Raw genomic sequence first — 26,836 nt, 5'->3', positions numbered from 1 at the left:
CTTAAGTGCCTCCTGATGTCAAGCAAGTTCAGAAGTCCACAGCATCCCCTATGCATTATTCTTGCCCCAAGAAGCTGAATTTGGTTGACTTTAATCAAATCTCAAGATCTTACTCTACCCTAAGTCCATGAAAACTATGGGGATAGAGATCAAATTAAATGCCACGAGGAAACATAAACCCCCTACCAATGAGTAGACTAAAAGATAAATTATCCTATTACTTCATCCAAGCGATAGAAAAAATTATACTTCAAAAGAGAATGAGAAAAGGAAGACTTACAGAATAAAAGAAACTATGTGAATCCTGTCTGGATTCTTCATCATACAAACTGTTAAAAAGACGTTTTTGATACAAATTTGAATATACAGCTATGTTAAGGAATTGTTAAATGCACTATGACATTTCAGTTTTATAAAAGAAATACTGCTATACTATTAGACTGACAGAGAAAAAAAAGCAACAACTAAGCCTTCATATCCAATCTTCTAGCACCTGCAAAAAGGACACACTTTAAAACAAACTACTACATGGGGGGTGGGGGTGTCAATCTTTTGGAACAGGGATCAGCAAACTACATCCACAGGACCAATCTTACCTCCTACTGCCTATCAGTAAATGTTTTATTGAAAGAGCTACACCCATGTTTATACTCTGCTACAATAAAGATTTAAGCAGTTGCTACAGAGACCACCTAACCAGAAAAGCCAGACAGATATTAACTAATCCGTTACAAGAAAAGTTCACCATCTTCTACTTTAGTAGATCTGGCAATGCCTAAAGGGTTTTACACTGCCCTAAAAATCCCACCCATAACCCTCAAAATGCAATGATCTGCTCCATGTTGGAAAAGGGTCTCAGAAAACTACTTAGAAAAAATGTAAGAAACAAAGTAGTTACCTTTGAGGAGCAAGCTGGCCCATGTGTCCCCTCCCACCCCACCCCCCCGCTCAGTTGAGCTGCGGATATGTGCGTGTGTGTACAGTAATGGAAGAACTTTCACCATCCTTACCTCACATTCCTAGAGGAGGGACTTGAGTTCCAGGAGAAACGTACTGGCCCAGAGTCAGATTCTCCCTCAGAAATTAGGAATTGGAACTCAAATAAACTAGGTAATTTAGCTGAAAGGATTAGAATTGATGGGTTGGCCATCTTGAGCTACTTACAAAGGAAAGAAAACAAGCAAATCTGTACACAGAAGAAAGGGATCTAAACTAAGGGAGAAGTAAAACCTCATTCCAATATGTGACAGTTTCAGAGAATACCCACTGGCAGAACTTAAGAGTAAAAACATAACTATCTAAAGATAAAGAAACTAAAAATGGATGTTTATCCATCAACATCCCTCTATAAAAATTTAAAGTTTAAATAAGCTCATTAAAAATATGGTTTTGGCAAAAACCTTTTAACTAAGTAATTGCTCCCTGTTAATTTTGTACTGCAAAGAAAAAGCAAGCAGAAGTGGCCCTTGCAAGAAAAGCTAGTGGAGAGTCTTTACCATGTGGCAATTTCTCGATTGTCATCCTCTGGTGGTGCTTTCAGAATATCAGTGGCAACCGTATGACAGGGATAGTCAGCAAAACAGAAGATCTCTGGATTTATAAGGGAATGCTGAATGAAAGAGAGCTGGAACAAGAGAACAAAGTCCTTACCACCATAAATGGCTGCAAATGCTATAAAAATAGGAAATATTTTTATTAGGCTACTCTCAATCTTACTAGAACAATTCATCTTTTAAATCTTAATTACGTGCTCTTTCAAAACCATAGACAATTCAAACACATGAAAAGTATGAGATAAAATGGTCTTGGAGACAGCTGGGAAAATGGTTGCTATACATATTTCAGTTAAGTCTGACCGTACTAAACTATGATGATATTTTTTTTCAAAATTTATTGACAGTCTCTGCTACTCTGCACTGCACAAAGCAAATTCTACATTAAAACAATAATTTAGGGCAGCCTGGGTGGCTCAGCGGTTTAGCGCCACCTTCAGCCCAGGGCCTGATCCTGGAGTCCCGGGATGGAGTCCCACGACAAGCTCCCTGTATGGAGCCTGCTTCTCCTTCTGCCTGTATCTCTGCCCCTCTCTGTGTGTGTGTGTCTCTCATGAATAAATAGATGGAATCTTAAAAAAAATTTTTTTTAATGAAATAAAAAAGTAATCAATGGATAGATGGCACTATATTATATAAGGAAGAAGTCATTATTTGCTTCCCCTTCTACAATGAAACAGCATTCACTTACCTGGCCTTCTGCATGTTTCCAAGGTCTATATATGAGGTCTACTGGAAACACTTCCATACCTAAACCCCTCTGAATGCCATAAACCACATTATGAAGTCCTTTACTATCACGAATTTGAAATCCAGGATGGTCCAGTTCATAAGTTACTTCCTTGAAATTCAAACTCGGGTTCTAAAACAGAAAAACATTTTATAATCTAATGAACAAAAAGTGTACACATTTCTATGCTTTATCCAAAGAGCCAAATTAAATCTAAAATTAAAATGTTCTAATTATAAACTCAAAATAATCATAACCTGGCATTTCTAGAGACTTAGAAAAGTAATTCTTAATATTCAAAATGAACTGGTCCTGGGCACCTGGGTGGCTCAGTGGTTGAGCATCTGCTTTTGGCTCAGGGTGTGGTCCGAGGGTCCCAGGATTGAGTCCCACATGGGGCTCCTCTTGAGGAGCCTGATTCTCCATCTGCCTATGTTTCTGCCTCTCTTTTTTTCTGAGTAAATACATAAAATCTTAAAAAATAAAATAAAATAACTGGTTCTACTAGCAAGGCATTCCACCTTTTAGATCATGATATATTCTGACCACTGGAGTGTGTAAAGGGGATTTCTCTCTTCTGTACTTAGTCCAACAAACAATCCTACCCCAGTTTGGCAAAACTCTTCAATTAGTGCCTCTTTGTTTTTACACCAAGATTCTACTACCTTGAAACAAAGTGGTAAAGATAATTATCTCAAATATCAGTTTTTTTGAAGATTTTATTTGAGAGAGAGAACACATGCACCCATGTGTGGGGGCAATGGCAGAGTCTCAAGCCAACTCCATGCTGAGCACAGAGCCTGATGCAGGGCTTGATCTTACAACCCAGAGATCACGACCTAAGCTAAAATCAAGTTGGACACTTAACAGATTGAGCCATCCAGGCACCCTCCCAATACCATTCTTAATTAACTGAAGATCTCCCCCTAAAAAGTATATCAATTTTATGCATCAGGATAAGTGGTCTAAATTCTTTAAGTCAAAATGATTGAAAATTCCATTTAAAAAAATGTTCTATGAAAAGGTATTCAAAAAAGTAGTATGAGACTTCAGAAAACACAAAGCAAAGGCAACAAGTTTATAGAAGTTAATTTACCAAATAATCGGCACAAAGTACTAAGTTTATTTTATGCTTGAAAAGAAAAAGGCTGGGATGCCTGGGTGGCTCAGCAGTTGAACGTCTGCCTTCAGCTCAGGGCGTGATCCTGGAGTCCTGGGATCAAGTCCCGTATCGGGCTCCTTGCATGAAGCCTGCTTCTCCTGCCTCTGCCTCTGTGTCTCTCATGAATAAGTAAATAAAATCAGAAAAGAAAAAGAAAAAAGAAAGAGAAAAAGAAAAAAAGAAAAAGGCTGTCCAAAGTTTGTATTTAAAACTCTTCAAAGCACCATGGATAATTTAGTTTTGTTCTGTGACTTCTTGTAAACCATGAAGACATTAATGCTTGCTCTAAAACATAATCATCTCATAAACTTCATTACTATGAAGCCAATGAAGTCGGGACCCCCAAAACTGCTGCTCTCATTCGGCTGAGCATTTTATTTATTAAAAATTGCTTTCTTTGATCTATATTAACACCAAAAATATAAGATCATGATTTACATGTACTTACCAGTTCCTTGAGAACATCAATCAAGACTTCTACATTCCATGTGTGTGCCTGTGCTCCATCACTTTTATCTTTTCCATCACTCCAGATCCCACTGCCAGGAGCAGAGATACTCTGTACAAGTAAAATTTGAATTAAACAAACCCAACTACTTAAAGTACTTAGCTCTAGTTGGTAGATCAATCATACTGTAATTTGATAAATAAAATAAAGAGGGCAGGATATTAATTCACATGGCAAACCAGCTGATTTCTGTATTTACCTGTAATGGAATTCCATCTGTCAATCCTGAATGGGTGCGAGCCATCATTCCCAAAACCCTGGCAACCTGGGCAGCTGTGACCTCCCGAACACCAAATTGCATGATTATACTGCGACATTCTTCAATACTGAAACAAAAATTAAACCTCAGGAAAACGCTACCACCTTCATTACCAAGGTTAAGAGATGCTAGTATGAAATAAGCCCTAAGTGAAACCCTCGACTTTTACTAATAAGCTTCATTCCATGTTATTTTATATAGCTATAAATATAAAAAAACACCTACTTAACCAAGAAAATAGGAAAACTTTTCTTTTCACTTTGTCTATATGATAAGATGGATATTAGCTGAATCTATCATGGTAATCATTTCACAATATATGTAAATCAAACCATCATGCTATATGCTTAAGCTGGTACAGTGATGTCCATCAATTACTTCTCAATAAGACTGGAGGGAAAAAAAATAGAAGAAGTTTCAAAGATCGATGGAAGAAAAGCCAAGCCAAAAGGAATGATTATCTTTCACACAAACAAAATTTAATTCATCTTCAATATGAATCAAGTTGCTCTTTAAAATACTGATACTTAAGAGTGCCTGGGTGGTCAGCTGGCTAAGCATCCAGCTCTTGATTTCAGCTCACATCATAATCTCAGGGTCATGACACAGAACCCAGCAGGGAAATTAAGATTCTCTCTCTCTCCCTCTGACCCACCCCTAACCCCTCAAAAAAGATAAAAAATAGAATAATAAACTAAAATACTGAAAGTCAAAGTGAGTTTGATTATTATAATACATACAAAGTGAGTTTGATTATTATAATACATACAAATATTGAAAATATATCCTAACTCTTCTACTTTTTTCCTTGAAGTTTAACTAAACAAAAGTTTTATAACAGGCACATATTCACACCCACAAATGTATTTTCAAAATTGGAAATTTGGTTTGTATGAACAGTTTGAAAACATTAAAAGTTACACTGAAAGTCAAAGCAGAACGCATTAATGCCCTTAACTCTCAAGAAAACATTGACAATCTACTTTATCACGGTCATAAATTCCACTAACAGTGGAATTTAGTGTATTCTAAATACACTACAGTATTTCCTTTAGTGTCCCTAGCAAGTGAGAAAAAACCTTCAAGTGGCAGCTATGAAACAATAAAAAAAGGAAGCTTGGGGGAAAAAAAAAGGAAGCTTGTAGAAAATGAAGATACAGTGGGGATTTTGAAGGTGCAAGGAGGGAAAAGACAAACACATCCAGTAGGAATTGATACAGTTTCCACAAATACTCCCCTTAATGCTCTCTCCCCTCCAAAGGCTAAAAATGTCTATCCTGGCAACTAGACTAGGAAGCTCTGATTTCTAAATTGAGAAACTAGGGGAGGAAAAAGAGACAGAAATTTAGCCACCAGGATATTTACAGCTGCCACCAAAACTAGTACAGGCATATCCAGGAGATTTTATGAATTAGGCTCCAGACACAACAACAAAAAAAAAACCAAGTCAAATGAATTTTTTCATTTACCAGGGTATTTAAATTATGTTTACACTACACTGTAGGTCTACCGAGTTTGCAATAACATTAAGTCTAAACAGAAATACTTTTTTGCTTAAAATTTGCTGACCAACATCTGAGCTTTCAGTGAGTTATAATCACTGATGATAGATCACCATTAACAGAGTAATAAAAAAGTTTGAAATGTCAAAACGTGACAAAAAGGAGACAAGAATAAGCTAATGCTATTGGAAAAAATGTGCCAAGACTTGCTTGACACAGGGTTGCCACAAACCTTCAGTTTGTTTAATGGGGGGGGGGGGGGGGGGGGAAGCAGCCCTGGTGACTCAGCGGTTTAGCACCGCCTCCAGCCTGGGGCGTGATCCTGGTACCCAGAATCCAGTCCCATATCGGGCTCCCTGCATGGGGCCTGCTTCTCCCTCTGCCTGTGTCTCTGCCTCTCTCTCTGTCTCTCTCATGAATAAGTAAATAAAATCTTTAAAAAGAAAGTGCAGTATCTCTGAAGCACAGTAAACTGAAGCATACAAAACGAGGCATGCCTGTATGTGTAAGATTAAATTTAGAAGCATGGGACGCCTGGGTGGCTCAGGAGGTTGAGCATCTGTCTTTGGCTCAGGGCATGATATCGAGATCCCAGGATGGAGTCCTGCATTGGGCTCCCTATGAGAAGCCTGGTTCTCTCTCTGCCTGTGTCTCTGCCTCTCTCTGTGTCTCTGATGAATAAATAATATACATATGTCTATATATATATATAGAGAGAGAGAGAGAGAAAGATATCTATAGATCTATAAATCTCTCTATATATAAATAAATAAATTTATAAGAGAAATTCCTGAGAGGCAGAGATAATAGCACATTAACTAATCTTAGGAACTTGCCTTAAAAAAATTACATCATATTTGGCACAAGAGTAATCAAAAGTTTAATATGTCTTACTACCAACCTTGCACAAAAGCCATAGCCTACTTCCTGCATAAAATCAGCCAAGGAGCTCTCCATCATGGTTTTAGCTACCCCTCCGGAATCAGGCAGGATCCTGTCCATTAGAATGTCCCGTTTTTCAGGGTATAAAAGTGGTGCAAGCACCACGGGACAGCGTTCCTGGGGAAAATCTGAAGGAGGAAAAGAAGATTATGACTGCTATCCCGATTAAAAACAATCCTAAAAGCGCCTCAAACTTTAATCTTCCATAAGTTCATTTTCCAAGTTTTTTCAGTGTTTTCCAATCCAACAAACCCATGTTATGACCTTAACACCAATTCCAAAATATGAACATTTTCTCATCACAAAATCTGCTTGAATAATTTGTTTGTATTAGGATCCCAGTATCTAGTGGCCAGTTCACAATATCACTTTAAGTTTTCACAGGACTACCAGTTCCCAAAGACAACATTAGAGAGAATCAGAGTATCAATGTAACTTTACTGACAAGAAGAAAGCTTTCTATCATTGAGAAAGTTAATGTAGTTTAAAATTAAATTATACAGGGGGCACCTGGCTAGCTGAGTTGGAAGAGCACGCAACTCCTGATCTCAGGGTTCTGAGTTTGAGCCTCTTGTTGGGTGTAGAGATTACTTAAATATAATTAAACTTTAATTTTTTTTTAATTAAGAAGCACTTGGATGGCTCAGTTGGTTAGTCATCCAACTGTTAATTTCGGCTCAGGTCATGGTCTCAGGGTCCTCTGGGATTGAACCCCAAGCTCAGCGGGGAGTCTGCTTCTTTTCTGCCTCTCCCTCTGCCCCTCCCCCACCTGGCTCAGGTGTGTTTTTTCTCTCTCTCAAATAAGTAAATCTTTCCAAAAAAATTTTTTGAATAAACTAAGCCATAAATAGTCAAGTTTTAACAGTGAAAATGAACAGCAGTTAGTGTACAAAGATTTGTTTTTAAAAGACTACTTATGTCTCTAAAATAAAGATCTGAGAAAAGAATAACAACAGGACCAGGAGTTATCTTAGCACAGCAATACAAAAAGTCCACAAAATGGGGATATCAATAATGATCAATTTTTTAAAGTAAAAAGAACATACCACAACAATGTAGTCTCCATCACCCTAAGGTGATGGAGTCTAGACTACATGGAAATATACTAAGTCATAACTTAGACTGTATTTACAGAACAAGATTATTGAAGTCATGTTCATTTTATAACTTTTCCTATGAGGCTTTAGTCAGTTTCATATTTGAAATTACAAAATACTCTCTTTTTAAAAGTTAAACTTAAGTACAGAAATCATGGTCTTCACTTGTATTCTAATGTGTTTGTGTTCATCCAAAGAAATAATCTTTTGTAGGCAACAGATACTCCTTTACCTCTGCGCAACGTCTTAAGAAAAGCGTCTATTTGTTCCTGTCCAACTCCAAAGGCTCCCTTCTGCCCAAAGAGGAGATGGGAGAGGAGGAGATGTAGAACCTCTATTGCTATATCTTGGAAGCCACCTTCTTGATTTCCACTGACGTCTGCGTCAATGTAAGAACGCAGAAGATCAGGAAGCTTCTGTTTGATAAACTGGGCAGCTAGAAGTCAGGTAAACCAAAAACCACAAATTACTTTTGCACCACAATAGGTAAAAAGTCACATCAGAACACAGATGACCATCATTCTTATTCACCAACTCACCCCTTACCCTCTAATGTTTTCATAGTTATAGCTGGCAGGTATAAAATAAAGCCAATTGCCAGGGGCTGGGGGACGGAGAAATGGAGAATTGTTCAGAGGGTTTACTGTTTCAGTTTTGCAAAATGAAGAAGTTCCAAACATCTATTACACAACAATGAATATAGTAACACTACTGAACGATACACTTAAAAATGGTTATGAAATTAAGTTTTTTATGGCATGTTTTTACCATACATATATACATTCGAAAGACCGGCCAAAAGAAAATAATCCTGGATTATCTTACACTCTAAAATTTAAACTATGGAGCCTCAAGATTCAAAAACTCATGGATTTTAAAGAATTAACTTCACTACAGGATCTTTAAGAAAAAAGAACTTACCAAAACCTCTGAGATCTGAGCTGGAAGAATTCAAGAGGGCAAGGCCAAAAATTACCTGAAACAAAAGGGTCAGATTGACCGAAGAGTCAAGTAATTGTTTTTAATTCAATTTTGCCTCTCTTCTTTAATCACTTACCTCTTGTACTTTGCTTAACTTGAGAACTTTACTCAGCTGGGCAAATAAGTGGGGTGCAGGTTTTAAACTCTGAAACAAACCAAACTTTATTTTAAAACAACAAAAACTTAAAAAAGAGAACTTAAGATTTTCAGCAAGTTTATAAAAGCATCTATTCACCCAATTATGCTGCTACAGAGGAGTGACAGAATTCTCTAGTCATGCTAGAAACAATACACCATATCCTAGAACTGTGTGTGGACTGACCATTTTAAACCTTCAAATTATCTGGTTTTAGTGCATTTCTATTAATTATCAAACAGTCTTGATTTTGCTAGAAAATTTTTAAAAACCCAAGTAACTACTGAAATTTTTTAATTAAGACATGTCATTATGACATCAAGGTTTAAGGCCTTTCTAGAAAGTCACATTCTTAGGACTACTAAAGATAAAAGCAATACCAAAAAAAAAAAAAAAAAAAAAAAAAAAAAAAAAAAAAAAAGCAATACCAACCTTCTGATAGTGCAATGGATTATCAATGGCATAGGACAGCGTCGAGATAAAATTTGGCTTTGTAATCAGCGACGCACACTCCTGAATCAGAAACTGAGTCTTTAAAAATAAAAAGTGAATTTTCATTAGCAAGCACAAACATTCATCATCTTCACAGACACAGAGGTGCTCAGAACATTAAAGTGTAATTCAATATTGCACATTTTTTCTAAGCATTATCAGAATTAGCTCTTTAAAAATCCCATTTAAACTAGAGTCCATTAGCAACAAGTCAACACCAACACCTCTACAGAATAGTTTCCACTGACAAGAAGATAACTCTAAGGAACAACATAATGACAAACTATTGTCATACTGAAAATCAAGCCAGAGAAACTTTATCTAGAACAAAGATCCCTTCTCTGTCTTATTTATCAAGCAGGACTTCCCCCACATTCCTGCTTCCTGTAGGCAAGTCTGATCCCCAGCAATCTAAGCCTGAACTAGGCAGCTATTAATGGTCTGCAGCCAGGCAGAAGGGAGGAACAAAAAAAGAACAAATCCCAGTATCTTTTAGCCATTGAGCTAAGATTATCTCTGGAATGATTTATATGTGTCGTTTGCTACACACACTATGCCCAAAATGCAATTCATTGAACAACTAGATCTAAGTAAACATAAACTCTAAGTCCCAATACCTGATGAAAATCTTTGCCACTGCTTTTACCATCGCCACTGAAATCCACATGCGAAAATAGGCAGCGTAATAAATGCCTGTCTGCCTCAGGACCGTGCCGATTCACAATCTAAAAAGACCAAAAATATAAATTTGTAGTCACCATTAAGGAGGATTAAAAAAAATGTCCCTAGGCAAAATCCCAAACTACATTAATTATTCATTTTGAGTAAGAGTTACAGGAATTAATAAAATGGAGATACCAATATTTTATAATTAAATGTTTCCTACAGTCATTGGCAGGAAAAATAGAAGAAATTAATCAGTCCACATAACTGTGTGTACTTTGGTCAATATCTAAACCAAAACACCAAGTAGCATAAATGACATGTAGTAAGAATACAAAGTTTTTAATTATAAGGCAACAATTTTATACCAAACTAGAGTTACGAGAAAATCACTTTTTCTATGCAGTATTTGTACCCTAAAAATATAACCTGAACTCTAACACAACTGTAACTCTTTAGCTACAAGGCAACGTGCTTAAAAACAAAACAAAAAAGTATGGAGACGCCTGGGTGGCTCAGTCAGTTAAATGTCCAGCTCTTGATCTCAGTTCTCTCAGTCTTGAGAGTCTTGATCTCAAGATCTCTCAGTCTTGACTGAGAACTGATCTCAGGTCAGTTCTTGATCTCAGGGTTTTGAGGTCAAGCCTTCAGTTGGGCTCAGCACTGGGCATGAGCTTAAATTAAAAAAGAAAAAACAAAGTCTAATAAGTTCAGTACTTTAGTGCTGCCCCCAAGTTCCATTAGTTTTTTTTGCTATTTCTTAAATTTACCTATGTTTGTACTCACTATTCTAATTAGAGAGCTTCAATTATCTATACATGAGCTGTTCTCTCAGCTCCTAACTACATGACCTGCCCTCCCATCACCCCTTCACACTGCTTTACTTTTCCTAATAGAGCTTATGACCATCTGATAATTTATTCTCAATATCCCCCACTAGACTTTAAGTTGCATGAAAACAGGAAATTTGTGCAGTTCAGCTAGCTTCTTCACACCTGGAAAAGAGCTTAGCACACAACAAGGACAGAGTAATCATTTAAATATTACAAATATTTTCTTACACTTTAGGCTAAATATGGTACTGAACTTCCCTGGTTTAATCTTCAACAACTCTGCCAAAATCAACTGCAATTTTATAAAGAGATGGATACTTGTATCAGACTAATGAGCCTTAAATCCTATAGTCCATGAACTAAGAAATCAAGATCTGTAGTCCAACTCCACTGTACCATAATTACATGGCAGCTGGCTAAGTTAACTTATTTTAATTTCAGTTATCCCCACCCAGAAAATGCAGCAGTTAAATAAGACCTTGTGGGGAGCCTGATGCAGGACTGGATCCTAGGACCCAGAAATCATGACCTGAGCCAAAGGCAGACAGACACTCAACCAGTGAGCCACCCAGGGGTCCCCAGATTTTTTAAATTTAAAATGAAGGCAGGGGATCCCTGGGTGGCTCAGTGGTTTAGTGCCTGCCTTTGGCCCAGGGCGTGATCCTGGACTCCCAGGATTGAGTCCCACATCGGGCTCCCTGAATGGAGGCTGTTTCTCTCTCTCTCTGTCTCTCATGAATGAATAAATAAAATCTTAATAAATAAATAAATAAACAAACAAACAAACAAACTGAAACAAACTAACAAACTGAATAAACAAACAAACAAACTCTACATTCCAATGATCACAGTTTTGGACTGTAATATATGCAAGTAACGAAGCATCTTCCTAGTAATCATACTTACTAAACAATTTTAATTCTTAAAAATACTGATTCTAGGTTTTTATTATATTATCTGTATGAATACTTCAGGTTACTTTATTTAAAAATACTGCATGGGGATCCCTGGGTGGCGCAGCGGTTTAGCGCCTGCCTTTGGCTCAGGGCGTGATCCTGGAGACCCGGGATCGAATCCCACGTCGGGCTCCCGGTGCATGGAGCCTGCTTCTCCCTCTACCTATGTCTCTGCCTCTCTCTCTCTCTCTCTCTCTGTGTGACTATCATAAATAAATAAAAATTAAAAAAAAATACTGCATGTATTTGAAACTGTTTAGTATAATAAAAAATGAAAAAATTGTGCATCAAATATAAAGGGTAGTTCTAACTTGAAAATCATTAATTTAAAGGACAAATTTTTCAAACCCTTAAGTAAAACATGGTGAAACTATGAGTACTTTTTTCTGTTCTTGAATAACAAAAAACTTAATTTCCATTTTCAGTAAAACATACTCTTGAAAAAAGTGGTCCAGGGAGAAAAGGAATAGTTCATTATTACCACCCTCAAATGACAGGCCAAATGTAGATTTCTACCTGGGACTGAGAATTCCAGAAATAAAACTGTTAAGGACTGATGAATGTCCCAAAAAATGTCCCTCTGTTCAAGTGATGAATCTGGGGCACAATGAGCCATTAAAGAAAAGAGACTATACATTTAGAAACCTAGATCAACATACTGCATAAATGACAAAGGAGGTAGAGCTGAAAAAACAACAAAGCTCAAGATACCGCTTTTAACGTCTATGAGCAAGCCATCTAGCCAAAGGGGAATGCTGGAGAAGCAGAATGAAGGAGAACATGGGAGGTAGCAACCATTACATAATTAGAAAACAGAAATGACACTCTACCACAACATACTTCCCTGTCCTCAAACATCCCTAAGATTGTTTACATTTGAGTAAATAACGGAGTTGATTCAAAGATGAGCAAAAATCCAAAGACTTAGCATAGAACCTATTGAAAGAACTGTAAAATAAATGGAGCAAACAGTTAAGACAGATGAAAAACATACATTTAAAGGACTTACCCAAATAAACAGAAGAATTTAGATAAATAATATTTCATATTGTCAAAGAAATTATATGAACTGTTTTTAAGGGGAAAAGTCCTCAAAAAACACTGGTCCAAGGACAAGATAAGGAAATGAAAGTAAGCTTGCAGTACTTAAGAAAGAAACTTAAGGCAAAAATCTTCAGAAAAGGGATCCCTGGGTGGCGCAGCGGTTTGGCGCCTGCCTTTGGCCCAGGGCGCGATCCTGGAGACCCGGGATCGAATCCCATATCGGGCTCCCGGTGCATGGAGCCTGCTTCTCCCTCTGCCTGTGTCTCTGCCTCTCTCTCTCTCTGTGACTATCATAAGTAAATAAATAAAAATTAAAAAAAAAAAAAAATCTTCAGAAAAGATAACCACGTATCAGTAGATCTCAATCCACACGAAAAAAATTCAAAGATGGGATACCTGGGTGGCACAGTGGTTGGAGCACCTGCCTTCACCCCAGGGTGTGATCCCAGAGTCCCAGGGTCAAGTCCCACATGGGGTTTCGCTGCATGGAGCCTGCTTCTCTCTCTGCCTAGGTCTCTGCCTCTATCTACCTCTCATGAATAAATAAATAAAATCTTAAAAAAAAATTCAAAGAAAACAACAAAATCCAAAAAGATCTGAATGGGAGTATTAAAAGATATACAATAGGGGATCCCTGGGTGGCTCAGCGGTTTGGCGCCTGCCTTTGGCCCAGGGCGTGATCCCAGGGTCCTGGGATCGAGTCCCACATCGGGTTCCTCACAGGGAGCCTGCTTCTCCTTCTGCCCATGTCTCTGCCTCTCTGTGTGTGTCTCTCATGAATAAATAATTAAAAAATATATAAAAGTGAAAAACATATTCTCAAGCATAAAAGAATTTCATTAACACCACTCAAGTTCAAAATGAAACAAATCTGGGATCCCTGGGTGGCGCAGCGGTTTGGCGCCTGCCTTTGGCCCAGGGCGCGATCCTGGAGACCCGGGATCGAGTCCCACGTCAGGCTCCCGGTGCATGGAGCCTGCTTCTCCCTCTGCCTGTGTCTCTGCCTCTCTCTCTCTCTGTGACTATCATAAATAAATAAAATTAAAAAAAAAAAAAAATGAAACAAATCTGACAATAATCTGCAGCCAAAAAAGAAATGAACGAAAATAGAGGGCTTTTGGGGAATACAGAAAAAGGACAGGAGGCAATAAGAACTGAATCCATTCAATATATAATACACTTCTAGTAATGGGGCTTGATGGGCTCAGCTGGTGGAACAGAGACGACTCTTGATCTCAGGGTCATGAGTTCAAGCCCCACATTGGGTGAGAGCCTACTTAAAAAAAAAGAACACATGTCTAGTAAGACTATATTGCCTTTTGAATAAAAGTTGTCTTACAGACTTAACTTCGGGAACAAAAATTTTACATAATTACCTAGCAAAATTAAATTCTTAGAAGTATTCCCTAAATACTGAAAGTAATATGAAAACAATGAAGCCAATTGTATATCCAGTTGGTAGTATAACGATGCCAAGAACTTCTCTTAATACCTCAAAACATTAATTTGATGGTATATCTCTAGTGAGATACACAGCTATACCTCATTTTATTGCACTTCACAGATAATGTTTGTTTTTCAAATTGAAAGTTTGTGGCAACTGTCTATCAGTGACATTTTTGCAAAAGCATTCACTCATTTCTTGTCTCTGTCACATTTTGGTAATTCTCACAATATTTCAAATTTTCCCATTATATTTCTTATGGTGATCTATAATCTGTGACCTTTGATGTTACTACTAGAATTGTTTTGGGGCACCATAACTACACCCACATAAGACACCAGACGTAATAAACGCCATGTGTTTTCTGACTACTTCACCAACCAGCTGCTTCCCAAACTCTTTCCCTCTATTACCTGTGACACAACAGTATTGAAGTTAGAACAATTAATAACCCTACAATGAATGGCCTCCTAAGCGTTCAAATGAAAGAAGAGTCAAACATATCTCACTACAAATCAAAAGAAATGATTAAGGTTAGTTGAGCAAGGCATGCTGAAAGTCGAAACTGACTGACCAAAAGCTAGTCCTCTTGTGCCTAAGTCAGCCAAAATGCCTATGTCTGCCTATGTCTCTGCCTCTGTGTCTCTCATGAATAAATAAAAATTTTAAAATAAAATACAATTGAGTATAAAGTCAGTTTTGGGGGGCAACTGAGTGGCTCAGTCTGTTGAGCTTCTGACACCTGATTTCAGTGCAGGTCATGATCTCATGGCTGTGGGATTGAGCTACTATCTGGCTCTGCATTCAGCGGGAGTCTGCTTGAAATTCTTTCTCTCCCTCTTCCTCTGCCCCTCCCCCTCCACACTTTGTCCCTTGCTCTCTTTCTTGCGTTCTTGCTCTTTCTCTCTCTCTCTAAATAAAATTCTAAAAAAAGAAAACAAGTCTTTGGAAATCACATCACATGCTTGTAGTCCCTGCTTTAGTTAAAAAGTAACACATGCCCCTCATCCCCAGTTTTATCAAGAAAAATTTCACATGTATAGAAAAATCATAGTAGTACAGTGAACAGCTGTATAACTGCTGCCTAGATTCAGCAATTTAACATCTTACCATAATTATTTTTGTTATTTATATATATTTTTGTATCAAAGTATGGTTGACAGTACGACATAGTGATCTGACAATTCCATGTTCTGCTATGCCACCCAAGTGTTGCTACCATCTGCCACCATATAACATTACTACCATACTATTGACTATATTCTAGATCTTTCATTCCTGTGACTTACTCATTTCATAACTGGAACTCTATTTCCTGCTCCCTTTCACCTATTTTGCCTCTCCCTATTCATATTTCTTTTACTGGTTTGATGCTAGACACTTGAGTATGTTATTTCCTGCAAATGAAGACTTTTTCTTCTTTTTTTAAGATTTTATTTATTCATGAGACACAGAGAGAAGCACAGACATAGGCAGAGGGAGAAAGAGGCTCCCTGTGGGGAGCCCCAACTCCATCCCAGGATCCTGGAATCACAACCAGAGCCAAAGGCAGATGTTCAAACAATGAGCCACCTAGGTGTCCCAAAAACCACAGATTTTAAAAGAAATTCATTAAGGGCCAATGCAACAAACACTTATTTTATTTGGATCCTAATTCAAGCCCAAGTGTTATAAAAATTTTTTAATGAGGCAAAAGAGGAAATTTGAGTATTAACTAGACATTACATGTTTAAAAATTATTGTGCATTTTCTTTTAGAGAGAGAAAGTGCACATGCCCAAACGAGCTGGGGAAAGACTAAGGGGGAGGGAAAGAGAATTCCAAGCAGGCTCCACAACCAGTGCAGAGCACCCACATGGGGTTCCTTCTCGCCTCCCTGAGATCATGACCCGAACCGCATGTTTAACCAACTCAGTCACCCACAGAACCCATAGCTTTTTTTTTTAAAGATGTGACAGTGGGGGGGGGGGGGGGGGGGGGGGGGGGGAGACACCTGAGTGGCTTAGTGGTTAAGTGTCTGCCTTCAGTTCAAGGGCATGATTCCAGGGTCCTAAGATTGAGTCCCACATCAGGCTCCCCACAGGGAGCCTTCTTCTCCCTCTCGCTGTCTCTGATGAGTAAATATTTTTTTTTAAGAAGATGTGACAACAAAAAAATAAATTAAAAAATAAAAATAAAAAAGATGTGACAGTAAGGGGCACCTGGGTGGCTCAGTTAAGCATCCAACTCTTGATTTTAGCTCAGGTCATTACCTCAGGGTCATGAGATCAAGCCCTGAATCAGAAGCTCAGCATGGAGTCCAAATGTCCCTGTATCCTCCCTCCCTTTGCCCCTCCTCCAGCTCCATCCAGCACACTCTAGCTTTCTCTCAAATAAATAAAGGCTTAAAAATTTTTTTTGAACAATAAATGTGTGGTACAGAGCAGATGCTTAAATAGCTGAATGAAATTGTCAGGTCACATTCTGACCAACACAGCTTTCAGAATTTATCCTGAAGAATTATTCCAAATAAAGACGAGAAGGGGTAAGTCTTCACTAATGAGATATTATTGGATTTGTTTCTCCAAAATGGAAATTCCAAGATTTAAAAGGACTTAAAGGGCCCTAAAATTCAGATTGAGATTAGATTTTGTTCTCTAATCAAAGGACCCCTGAGCCCGGGGGGCTCAGAGGTTTAGCGCCGGCTTCAGCCCAGGGCCTGATCCTGGAGACCCGGGATCAAGTCCCACATCGGGCTCCCTGTGTGAATCCTGCTTCTCTCTCTGCCTGTGTCTCTGCCTCTGTGTCTCACATGAATGGATAAATAAAATCTTAAAAAAATAAAAAAGAACAATGAACTTAACCACTATAATTCATCAAAGCAGCATCAATTGCAATAAACCCTACAAGCATACAAAGCTGATATTTCAGGGATCCCTGGGTGGCGCATCGATTTGGCGCCTGCCTTTGGCCCAGGGCGTGATCCTGGAGACCCGGGATCGAATCCCACATCGGGCTCCCGGTGCATGGAGCCTGCTTCTCCCTCTGCCTACGTCTCTGCCTCTCTCTGTGTGTGTGTGTGTGTGTGTGTGTGTGTGTGTGTGTGTGTGTGTGTGACTATCATAAATAAATAAAAATTAAAAAAAAAATTTCAATATACTACATACACTGAACTACATGAAAAGAAAAAATAAGTACTGAGTAATTCCAAGAATTGAGCTTTTCCATTAGAAAAGAGTGACCCAAGTTTGAATATCTAAGAATTTATTCTACAAAAAAGCTAACACACGTAAAAAAAATGTTGTAACAGCAATGTCAATAGCAAAAACAAAAAATAAAGTATACAGGGATCCCTGGTGGCTCAGCAGTTTAGCGCCTGTCTTGAGCCCAGGGCATGATCCTGGAGTCCGAGGACCGAGTCCCACATCGGGCTCCCTGGGTGGAGCCTGCTTCTCACACCTCTCTCTCTCTCTCTCTCGCTTCTCACACCTCTCTCTCTCTCTCTGTGTCTCTCATGAATAAATTTTTAAAATCTTAAAAAAAAAAAGTATATAACCTAAATGTCCATCAATAGAGAAATAAATTATGATCATTCATATAATGGTGTCCTACACCGCCTTAAATGAAGAAACATCTTACGTATAGAATAAGGAGTACTTTATTTTCTTCTTTTTCTTTCTTTTTTTTTTTTTTTTTTTTTTTGAAAGGCAGACTCCATGTTCAACCGGGCTCAAATTCACTACCCTAAGATCCAGAGTCAGATGCTCTACCAACTAAGCCAGCCAGGCCTGCAAGGAATCATTTCCTTTTTTTTTTTTTTTTCTTTTTTCAAGGAATCATTTCTAAGACAGACTGGTAAGTTAGAAAAGAAAAAACCCAAGATACAGAAAACTATCATATGCCAACATATGAAAAAAGGATGGAAAATATTTTACTATTTTCTTCATTTTTAAACTTTTTAAGAATAATTTTGTTTAACATGGTTCAGCTTTATCAGAATAATATTTTACTGTTTTCTATGTGCAAGTATCTTCGAAAGAACAGTTAAGAAACAGAAAACATCAATTGCCTAGGGCAAAGAAAAAACGAGTAACTGGGGTAATCAGGTTAATAGATGATCTATTTTAAAAATAAAATTAGGGCACCTGGGTGGCTCAGATGGTTAAGCACCTGCCTTTAGCTCAGGTCATGATCGCCAGGTCCTGGGATCAAGCCCCCACATCAGGCTCCTGGCACAGCGGGGTCCGCTTCTCCCTTTCCCCACTTGTACTCTCTCCCCTGTCTCTCAAATGAACAAATAAAATATTTTAAATAAAAAAATAATAAAATAAATAAATAAATAATAAAAATAAAGTTAAACCACAACCTCTACATATCCCAAAAACAAGGAAAAGAGAAAAAACTTACCATACAAACTCTTCTTATATTTACCTGAAATAATTAGGCACCTGTTTCACTTAAAAGCTTGTACTTATATACTACCCACCTTATATAACAAATGTAATTTGTAACGGAGACAAAGGAGAATTCGTATTTTTTTTTAAATAATGCTTATGACAGGAACTGTATTAGGTGCTTTTTTTTTTTTTTTAAGATTTTATTTATTCACTCATGAGAGACAGAGAGAGAGAGAGGCAGAGACACAGGCAGAGGGAGAATCAGGCTCCATGCAGAGAGCCCGACGTGGGACTTGATCCTGGGTCTCCAGGCCCTGGGCTGAAGGTGGTGCTAAACCGCTGAGCCACCTGGGCTGCCCCTAGGTGCTCTTCTTAACTTCATTTATTCCTAACAAGGATGTCAGACAAATTTTATTTTTATCCTTATTTTGCAGATGAGGAAAATAAAGTTCAGAAAAGCTACCTACTACTATCACACAACTAGTGTAAGTTTTAATTTAACAACATATACAATTCTAAGTATGGAACTCCATTTGATTTATTTTTTAAAGATCTTGTTTGTTTATTCATGAGAGATAGATAGGAGCAGATAGGCAGAGGGAAAAGCAGGTTCCCTGCGGGGAGCCCGATGTGGGACTCAATCCCAGGTTCACAACTTGAGCCAAAGGCAGATGCTCAACCACTGAGCCACCCATGCATGCATCTCTCCATTTGATTTATTAATAAGAAAAGGGTACCATCACTAAAACTAAGATACAGTATACTATTTAACTTTCATAAACATTGCATGAGGGACACCTGGGTGGCTCAGCAGTTGAAAACCAGCCTTCAACTCAGGGTGTGATCCTGGAGTCCCATGCAGGGAGCCTGCTTCTCTCTCTGCCTATGTCTCTGCCTCTCTCTGTATCTAATGTCTCCATTCTTCCCAAAAAAAAAAAAAAAAAAAAGGCATGAAATGCTCAACAAGTCAAAACTATACTTGAGAACAAGGATTTTTTAAAATTGAAGGTCAACAGTGAAAACACTGAGGCAAAAGATTTGAATTGAACACTTCTCCAAAGAGGAGCATGGGAAAAGATGTTCAACGGCATTAGCCACACTACCAAACAATGTACTTGTCCATACTCATTAGAATGGGTACAAAGATATAAAATAACAAGTGTTAGTAAGGATAAGGAAAAATTGGAACCCTGGTAAACTACTTGTGGAATTGAAAAGTGATCGAGTGAAAAGTCTGGTAGTTCTTCAGAAAGTTAGTGTTACCATATAACCCATCAATTCCATTCTTTATTATATATCTCAAAAATTGAAAACAAAGATCCAAGAACTCATAAACAAATGTTGAAACTCTTAATAGCCACAAAATGGAAATAAATTAAATATCCAACTGAATAAACAAAATGTAAAATATCCACAGAACTATTTGTTCGTTATTATAAATAATATTCATACAGTATTATTACTCATAAAAAGGAATGAAATACTGGCACAGACTCCCAACATGGATGAAACATCTTAAAGGGGGGGAAGGAAGAGTTGAGGAAGAGAATCTCAAGCAAGGGTCCACATTCAGTGCAGAGCCCCACGTGTGGCTCAATCTCATGATCCTGAGATCATGACCTGAGCTGAAAGTTGGACATTTAAGTGACTGAACCACCTAGGTGCCCCCACGAGACAGATGAATCTTGAAAGCACTGTGCTAAGTGGAAGAAGGCAGACACAAATGGCCACATCTGGTATGATTGCATTTATATGAAATGTCCAGAAAGGCAAATCCATAAAAGCAGAAAGATGAGTGGTTGCCAGGGTCTGGAGGGAGAAGGAAATGGGAGAGCAACTGCTAATAGATTCAAGTATTTCTTTTCGAGGTGATGAAAACATTCTGGAGTTAGATGGTGATGATTAAGTAACTTAGTAAATCCACTAAAAACTACCAAACTGCACATTCATTCTAAGGGTAAATTTTAAAGTTTGTGAAGTACATCTTAATTTTAAAACATAGATAAGGACAGCACCTGTGGCTCAGCAGTTTAGCGCCACCTTCAGCCTGGGACGTGATCCTGGGGACCTGGGATCAAGTCTCGCATCGGGCTCCCTGCATGGGGCCTGCTTCTTTCTCCCTCTGCCTGTGTCTCTGCCTCTCTCTCTGTCTCTCATGAATAAATAAATATTTTTAAAAAATAAAAAATAGTAAAACATAGATAAGAAAAAAATGAGACTAAACCAAAACAAACCAGACATTTCATAATTTTTATAGAAAAATTTAAATCTGTGGCTTCTTTAAAGAAAAAATTGAGGGGGATTCCTGGGTGGCTCAGTTGTTTGGCACCTGCCTTTGGCCCAGGGCATGATCCTGGAGACCCGGGATCAAGTCCCACATCAGGCTCCCTTGCATGAAGCCTGCTTCTCCCTCTGCCTGTGTCTCTGTGTGTGTGTGTGTGTGTGTGTGTGTGTGTGTGTTTCACATCGATAAAAATAAAATCTATTAAAAAAAAAAAAAGGAAAAATTGAGGGGGCAATTGGGTGGCTCAGTTAGGCATCGCTCCCTGCTCAGCAGAGAGTCTGCTTCTCCCTCTCCTGCTTGCCACTTGCTTATGTACGGATGCACGGTCTCTATGTCAAATAAATGAATAAAATCTTAAAGAAAAAAAAAAGGATGCCTGGGTGGCTCAGCGGTTGAGGATCTGCCTTCCACCCACCAAGGCATGATCCCCAGTCTGGGGATCGAGTCCCGCATCTGGCTCCCCACAAGGAGCCTGCTTCTCCCTCCTATCTGTGTCTCTGCCCCTCTCTGTGTGTCTCATGAATAAATAAAATCTTTAAAAAAAAAAATAGATTGGGATAAAATCTTTTATATATTAAAGCTGAGGAGAACCTTCTTTCTACTGCATACTCATTCCTCTAATGGCACTTGTTTTCTAAGTTTACTTACATGCTGTATTTCCTGCTGGCTGGCTCGGTAGTTTTTCTTGGTTAAATTGTCCACCAGGTAGCTGATTTGAGACAAGGCCAGCGAGAGCGAGTCAAGATTCATTGCTGGTTGGGGCGGAAGCAGGCGGCCGAGCCCGGCGCAAAATCACCATTATTCCCCTTTAGTCACCTCAGAGGCAGGTTAATGCTTTCTTTGTAATTAGCCTATATCTGATGTCTGTACAGTGTCTTCAGTTCTTCTTTACCAGGGGTATTACTCTGTCCTGAAACATGGCACCTGTTTTTTTTTTTTAAAAAAAAAAAAAGAAAAGAAAAATCAGATTTTTAAATTAGTTTTTTTATATAGAGAAGAGTTGAATAGCCATTGTCTCTCCAACTTAATACCTGAAAGACCACTAAGGACTCAAAAAAAAAAAAAAATTTTTTTTTAAGATGTCTCGACCACTAGTTACAGAAGAAGATGCCAAGTTGGAAAATTAGGTAAGGCCAGTATAAGCAGGAAATATCCCCCCTCAAAAAAGTTGCAGTTTAGCAAGACAAAATATATGGATTTCTATTTTATCTACTTGAAAATGATTGCTTATACTATACTCTTTAGAAATAGCAGGAAAGTACTTAAAATTAGGACTAATGGAAAGAAACTCATCTGACATTTTCAGTTCCTCTACACACACCATCTACAACCTACTTTTAAGATTTCATTTATTGACTTTACTCCTTGTGTACTACACTTCAGAATCAAGTATGATAGTTTGGCCCTAAAGCTGTACCTTAGGGTGTATGTTTTAGGTTTTAAATGGCTGTCATAAATGCAAGTAAGAGCTTCAGAACCCAAATTCCTTCCCACATTGTTGAAAATATTACTAAGATTTAGAAAAGGAAGCCCTAAGCAGAAAATGACAGGATGCTTATCTGTTTAATTCCAACCTGGGGCTGAGTCAGAAAAACTATTCTGTATTAAAAAAAGGGGCGGAGGAAAAAAAAGGAGGGGAGAGAATCACAAGTTTTTCTTAGGAATTCACCAAGTACCGCTGATGAAACACAAAAATCTTTAAAAACAAGGAGCTGAACTTATGCAAAACTTCATGTTCTAAAATCCCCAAATTTCATTATAATCAGAAAATTCACGAAGATTTTTATTTTTTTTATTTTAAAGATTTTATTTATTTATTCATAGACACACAGAGAGAGACAGGCAGAGACACAAGCAGAGGGAGAAGCAGGCTCCACGCAGACAGCCCGACGTGGGACTCAATCCATGGTCTCCAGGATCACACCCTGGGCTGCAGGTGGCGCTAAACCGCTGCGCCACAGAGGCTGCCCCACAAAGATTTTTTTTAAAGATTTCATCCATTCATTTATGAGAGACAAAAAGAGAGAGAGGCAGAGAGACACAGGGAGAGGGAGAAGCAGGCTCCATGCAGGGAGCCCAATGTGGGACTTGATCCCAGCACTCTAGGATCACACCCTGAGCCAAGGCAGAAGCTCAACTGCTGAGCCACCCAGGCATCCTGAAAATTCACAAAGATTAAAAGGCTCTCTTAGAGACAGTAAAACCTTTACCTTTAACAATTTCTAAACAAATTAGAAACACTACATTGTTTTGGTGTTTCAACTTTATACAAAGCAAAAGTTCAACCTATGGTATCACTCCACATGCTCCCTAAAGAAAGAGAAGGAGCAGGTAGCCCGGGTGGCTCAGCAGGTTAGCGCCGCCTGCAGCCCAGGGCGTGATCCTAGAGACCTGGGATCGAGTCCCACGTCAGGCTCCCTGCATGGAGCCTGCTTCTCCCTCTGCCTGTGTCTCGGCCTCTCTCTCCTCGTGTCTTTCATGAATAAATAAATTTTTTAAAAAAAATTTAAAAAGAGGAGGAGCTTGAAAATGTGCCAAGATGTTTTGTTCATTCTAAATAACACATGAATTGTTTTTATCTATCCATTACTTGCAACTAAACTAGCCTGTTATAAATCTTAGAGAAGTCTCCTTCACATTCTATTTATAGCAATATTTCCTATATCTGACTAGTAAGACATCCAACTTTGAGGGCCTATATAAGTTTACAAGCAAAGGGCAGCCCCAGTGGCACAGCAGTTTAGCGCTGCCTGCAGCCGGGGTGTGATCCTGGAGACCCGGGATTGAGTCCCACATCGGGCTTCCTGCATGGAACCTGCTTCTCCCTCTGCCTGTGTCTCTGCCTCTCTCTCGCTCTCTCTGAATGAATAAATAAATCTTAAAAAAAAAAAAAAGTTTACAAGCAAAGAGAGGACTCATCAGACTGTTAACAACAGTATTAACTGTACAACCTTTCCTAAAATTCAAAATAAATAAAGTATCCCTCCAGATATAGAAGTTCTTTTTGCATCAAGAACTCCAAGGACACAGATTTTCAGGGAAGTCTATCTCAGCAAAAGGAAAAAGTAAAGTAAAAGAGTAAAAAGTAAAAAAAATTAAAAAATAATAAAAAATAAAAATTAAAAAAAAAGAGTAAAAAGTAACTCTTTAGGGGCTCCTGGGTGGCTCAGTTAGTTAAGCGTCAGACTCCTCATTTTGGCTCAGGTCATGATCTCAGGTGGAGAGATTGGCTAGCCACAGGCTCCCAGCTCAGTTAGGAGTCTGCTTAAGATTCTCAACCTGTGGGGACCCCCGGGTGGCTCAGTAGTTTGCACCTGCCTTCGACCCGGCTTGTGGTCCTGGAGTCCCGGGATCGAGATTCACATCAGGCTCTCTGCACGGAGCCTGCTTCTCCCTCTGCTTGTGTCTCTGCCGCGCTCTCTCTGTGTGTCTCTCATTAATAAATAAATCAATCTTGAAAAAAAAAAAAAAAAAAGATTCTCTCCCTATGACCATCCCCCTGGCTCCCACAAGCTCTCTCTCTCTCTCTCTCTCTCTCTCTCTCAAATAAATAAATAAATAAATAAATAAATAAATCTAAAAACAAAAATCATTTCTTAGTTGAGTCTAATGAAAGCCCTATACAATGAAACTACAAGACTTTGTTGAAAGACATCAAATATGACACAAACAGCCACCCAAAGGGAGCCTGCTTCTCCCTCTGCCTATGTGTCTACCTCTCTCTCTCATGAATAAATAAAATCTTCAAAAAAAAAAAAAAAAGACACAAATGGAAAGACATATGTTAATGGGTTAGAATAGTTAATACTTTTTTTTTTTTTTTTAATAGTTAATACTCTTAAAATGTCCACATCACTCACAGAGTTGCTTAAGCATCTGACTCTTGATTTCAGTTCAGGTCATGATCTCAGGATTGTGAGATGGAGCCCTGCATCAGGCTCTCCGGTGGGCATGGTGCCTGCTTAAAATTCTCTCTCCCTCTCTAAAAATTAGTAATTTAAAAAAAAATTTAAATTAAATGTCCACACCACCCAAAGCCATGTAGATTCAACAAAAACCCTGTGAAAATTCCAATGGCATTTTTCACATAAACAGAAAAACAAAAGTCCTAAATTGGTATGGAACTATAAAAGATCCTCAAGAGCCAAAGCAATCATGAAACATAAGAACAAAACCAGGGGGACACCTGGGTGGCTCCGCGGTTGAGCGCCTGCCTTCGGCCCAGGGTGCAATACTGGAGTCGTGGGATTGAGTCCCACATCAGGCTTCCTGCATGGAGCCTACTTTTCCCTCTACCTATGTCTCTACTTCCTTCTCTTTCATGACTAAATAAATAAAACCTTAAAAAAAAAAAAAAAGAACAGAGAGTATATACAGTCAACTAAAAACTTGATAAGGGAAGCAAGAACAACCTATGGGGAAAGGACAATGTCTTAAAATGGTGCTGGGAAACTGGATAAATCCATGCAGAAAAATGAAAACAGACCTCTATCCTAACACCACTCACAAAAATTAACTCAAAACTAAACAGAAGACCTGATACCAAAAAAATTCCTAGAAGAAGGACACCTGGATGGCTCAGAGCATGATCCCAGAGTCCCAGGGTCTGGTCCCGCATGGGGCTTCCTGCATGGAACCTGCTTCTCCCTCTGCCTATGTCTCTGCCTCTCTCTCTCATGAATAAATAAATAAAATCTTTAAAAAAAAATTCCTAGAAGAAAACGCACAAAGGATACTTTTCAGGGCCAGTCTTGGCAATGATTTTTTTTGGACATGAGGCCAAAAACACAAACAACCAAAGAAAAAAATAATAAACGCAACTACATCAAAATTAAAAGCTTCTGCACAAAGGAAACAATTGACCAAATGAAAAGGCAATCTACAGAATGAGAGAATATTTGCAAAACATGTACCAGATAAAGGGTTAATACACCCCTCTTTTTAATTAAAAAAAAATTCCTACAACTCAGTAACAACAAAAAAAGTCACAATCCAGGGGCACCTGGGTGGCTCAGTTGGTTAAGCTTCTGCCTTTGGCTCAGATCATAATCCCAGGGTCCTGGGATCAAGCCCTACATCGGTCTCCCTGCTCAGTGAGTAGCCTGCTTCTCCCTCTCCTACTCTCCCTGTTTGTGTTCTGTTGTCAAATAAATAAATAAAATCTTTTTTAAAAATCACAATCTGGGCAGCCCGGGTGGCTCAGCGGTTTAGCGCTACCTTCAGCCCAGGGCCTGATCCTGGAGACCCGGGATCGAGTCCCACATCGGGCTCCCTGCATGGAGCCTGCTTCTCCCTCTGTCTGTGTCTCTGCCTCTCTCTCTGTCTCTCATGAATAAATAAATTAAAATCTTTAAAAAAAAAAAAATCACAATCCAATTAAAAAATGGGCAGAAAACCAAAAGATGTCTTTTTCTCAAAGACATCTGCAAAGGTGCTCAACATCACTAATCATCAGGGAAATGCACACCAAAACCAGGATAAAACACCATCTAACACCTGTAAGAATGGCTACAACAAGAAAAGGGCTGGAGAGGACATGGAGAAAAGGGAACCCCTATGTACTGCTGTTTGGACTCTAAAATGGTTCTACCACTATGGAGAACAGTGTAGATCCTCAAAAAATTAAAAATAGAGGTGTCTGGCTCAATCGGTAGAGCATATGACTCTTGATCTCAGGGTTGTGAGTTCAAACCCCACATTGGGCATGGAGCTGACTTTAAAAGCACAATAATAATTAATAATAAAACTACCAGAGAACCCAGTAATTCCACTTCTGGGTACATATCCAAAGGTAATGAAAACAGGTTACTGAAAAGATACATGCACTCCCATGTTTACTGCAACATTATTCACAATAACCAAGATATGAAAACAA

The 26,836-nt window shown here is 38.6% G+C and overlaps 1 protein-coding gene across 7 annotated transcripts in view; it reads right to left on the bottom strand.

Annotated features, from left to right (window-relative positions):
* The window catches only part of CNOT1 (CCR4-NOT transcription complex subunit 1), a 100,885-nt gene that overhangs the window by 53,347 nt on the left and 20,702 nt on the right, over positions 1-26,836 (bottom strand). For all 7 annotated transcript variants that reach the window (XM_038530888.1, XM_038530891.1, XM_038530894.1 and 4 more), the window contains exons 2-12: positions 21,610-21,885; positions 9,980-10,087; positions 9,303-9,401; positions 8,811-8,879; positions 8,675-8,729; positions 7,986-8,189; positions 6,616-6,784; positions 4,153-4,279; positions 3,894-4,004; positions 2,245-2,415; positions 1,497-1,624 (exon numbers count right to left, since the gene is read on the bottom strand). In XM_038530888.1, the coding sequence (XP_038386816.1) occupies positions 1,497-1,624; positions 2,245-2,415; positions 3,894-4,004; positions 4,153-4,279; positions 6,616-6,784; positions 7,986-8,189; positions 8,675-8,729; positions 8,811-8,879; positions 9,303-9,401; positions 9,980-10,087; positions 21,610-21,711 (1,343 nt within the window). In that variant the 5' untranslated portion in view covers positions 21,712-21,885. The remainder of the gene's footprint in view (positions 1-1,496; positions 1,625-2,244; positions 2,416-3,893; positions 4,005-4,152; positions 4,280-6,615; positions 6,785-7,985; positions 8,190-8,674; positions 8,730-8,810; positions 8,880-9,302; positions 9,402-9,979; positions 10,088-21,609; positions 21,886-26,836) is intronic.

Source organism: Canis lupus, chromosome 2 (assembly GCF_011100685.1).
Source record: "Canis lupus familiaris isolate Mischka breed German Shepherd chromosome 2, alternate assembly UU_Cfam_GSD_1.0, whole genome shotgun sequence".
Taxonomy (NCBI): domain Eukaryota; kingdom Metazoa; phylum Chordata; class Mammalia; order Carnivora; family Canidae; genus Canis; species Canis lupus.
This window is presented reverse-complemented; position numbering and strand designations above follow the sequence as displayed.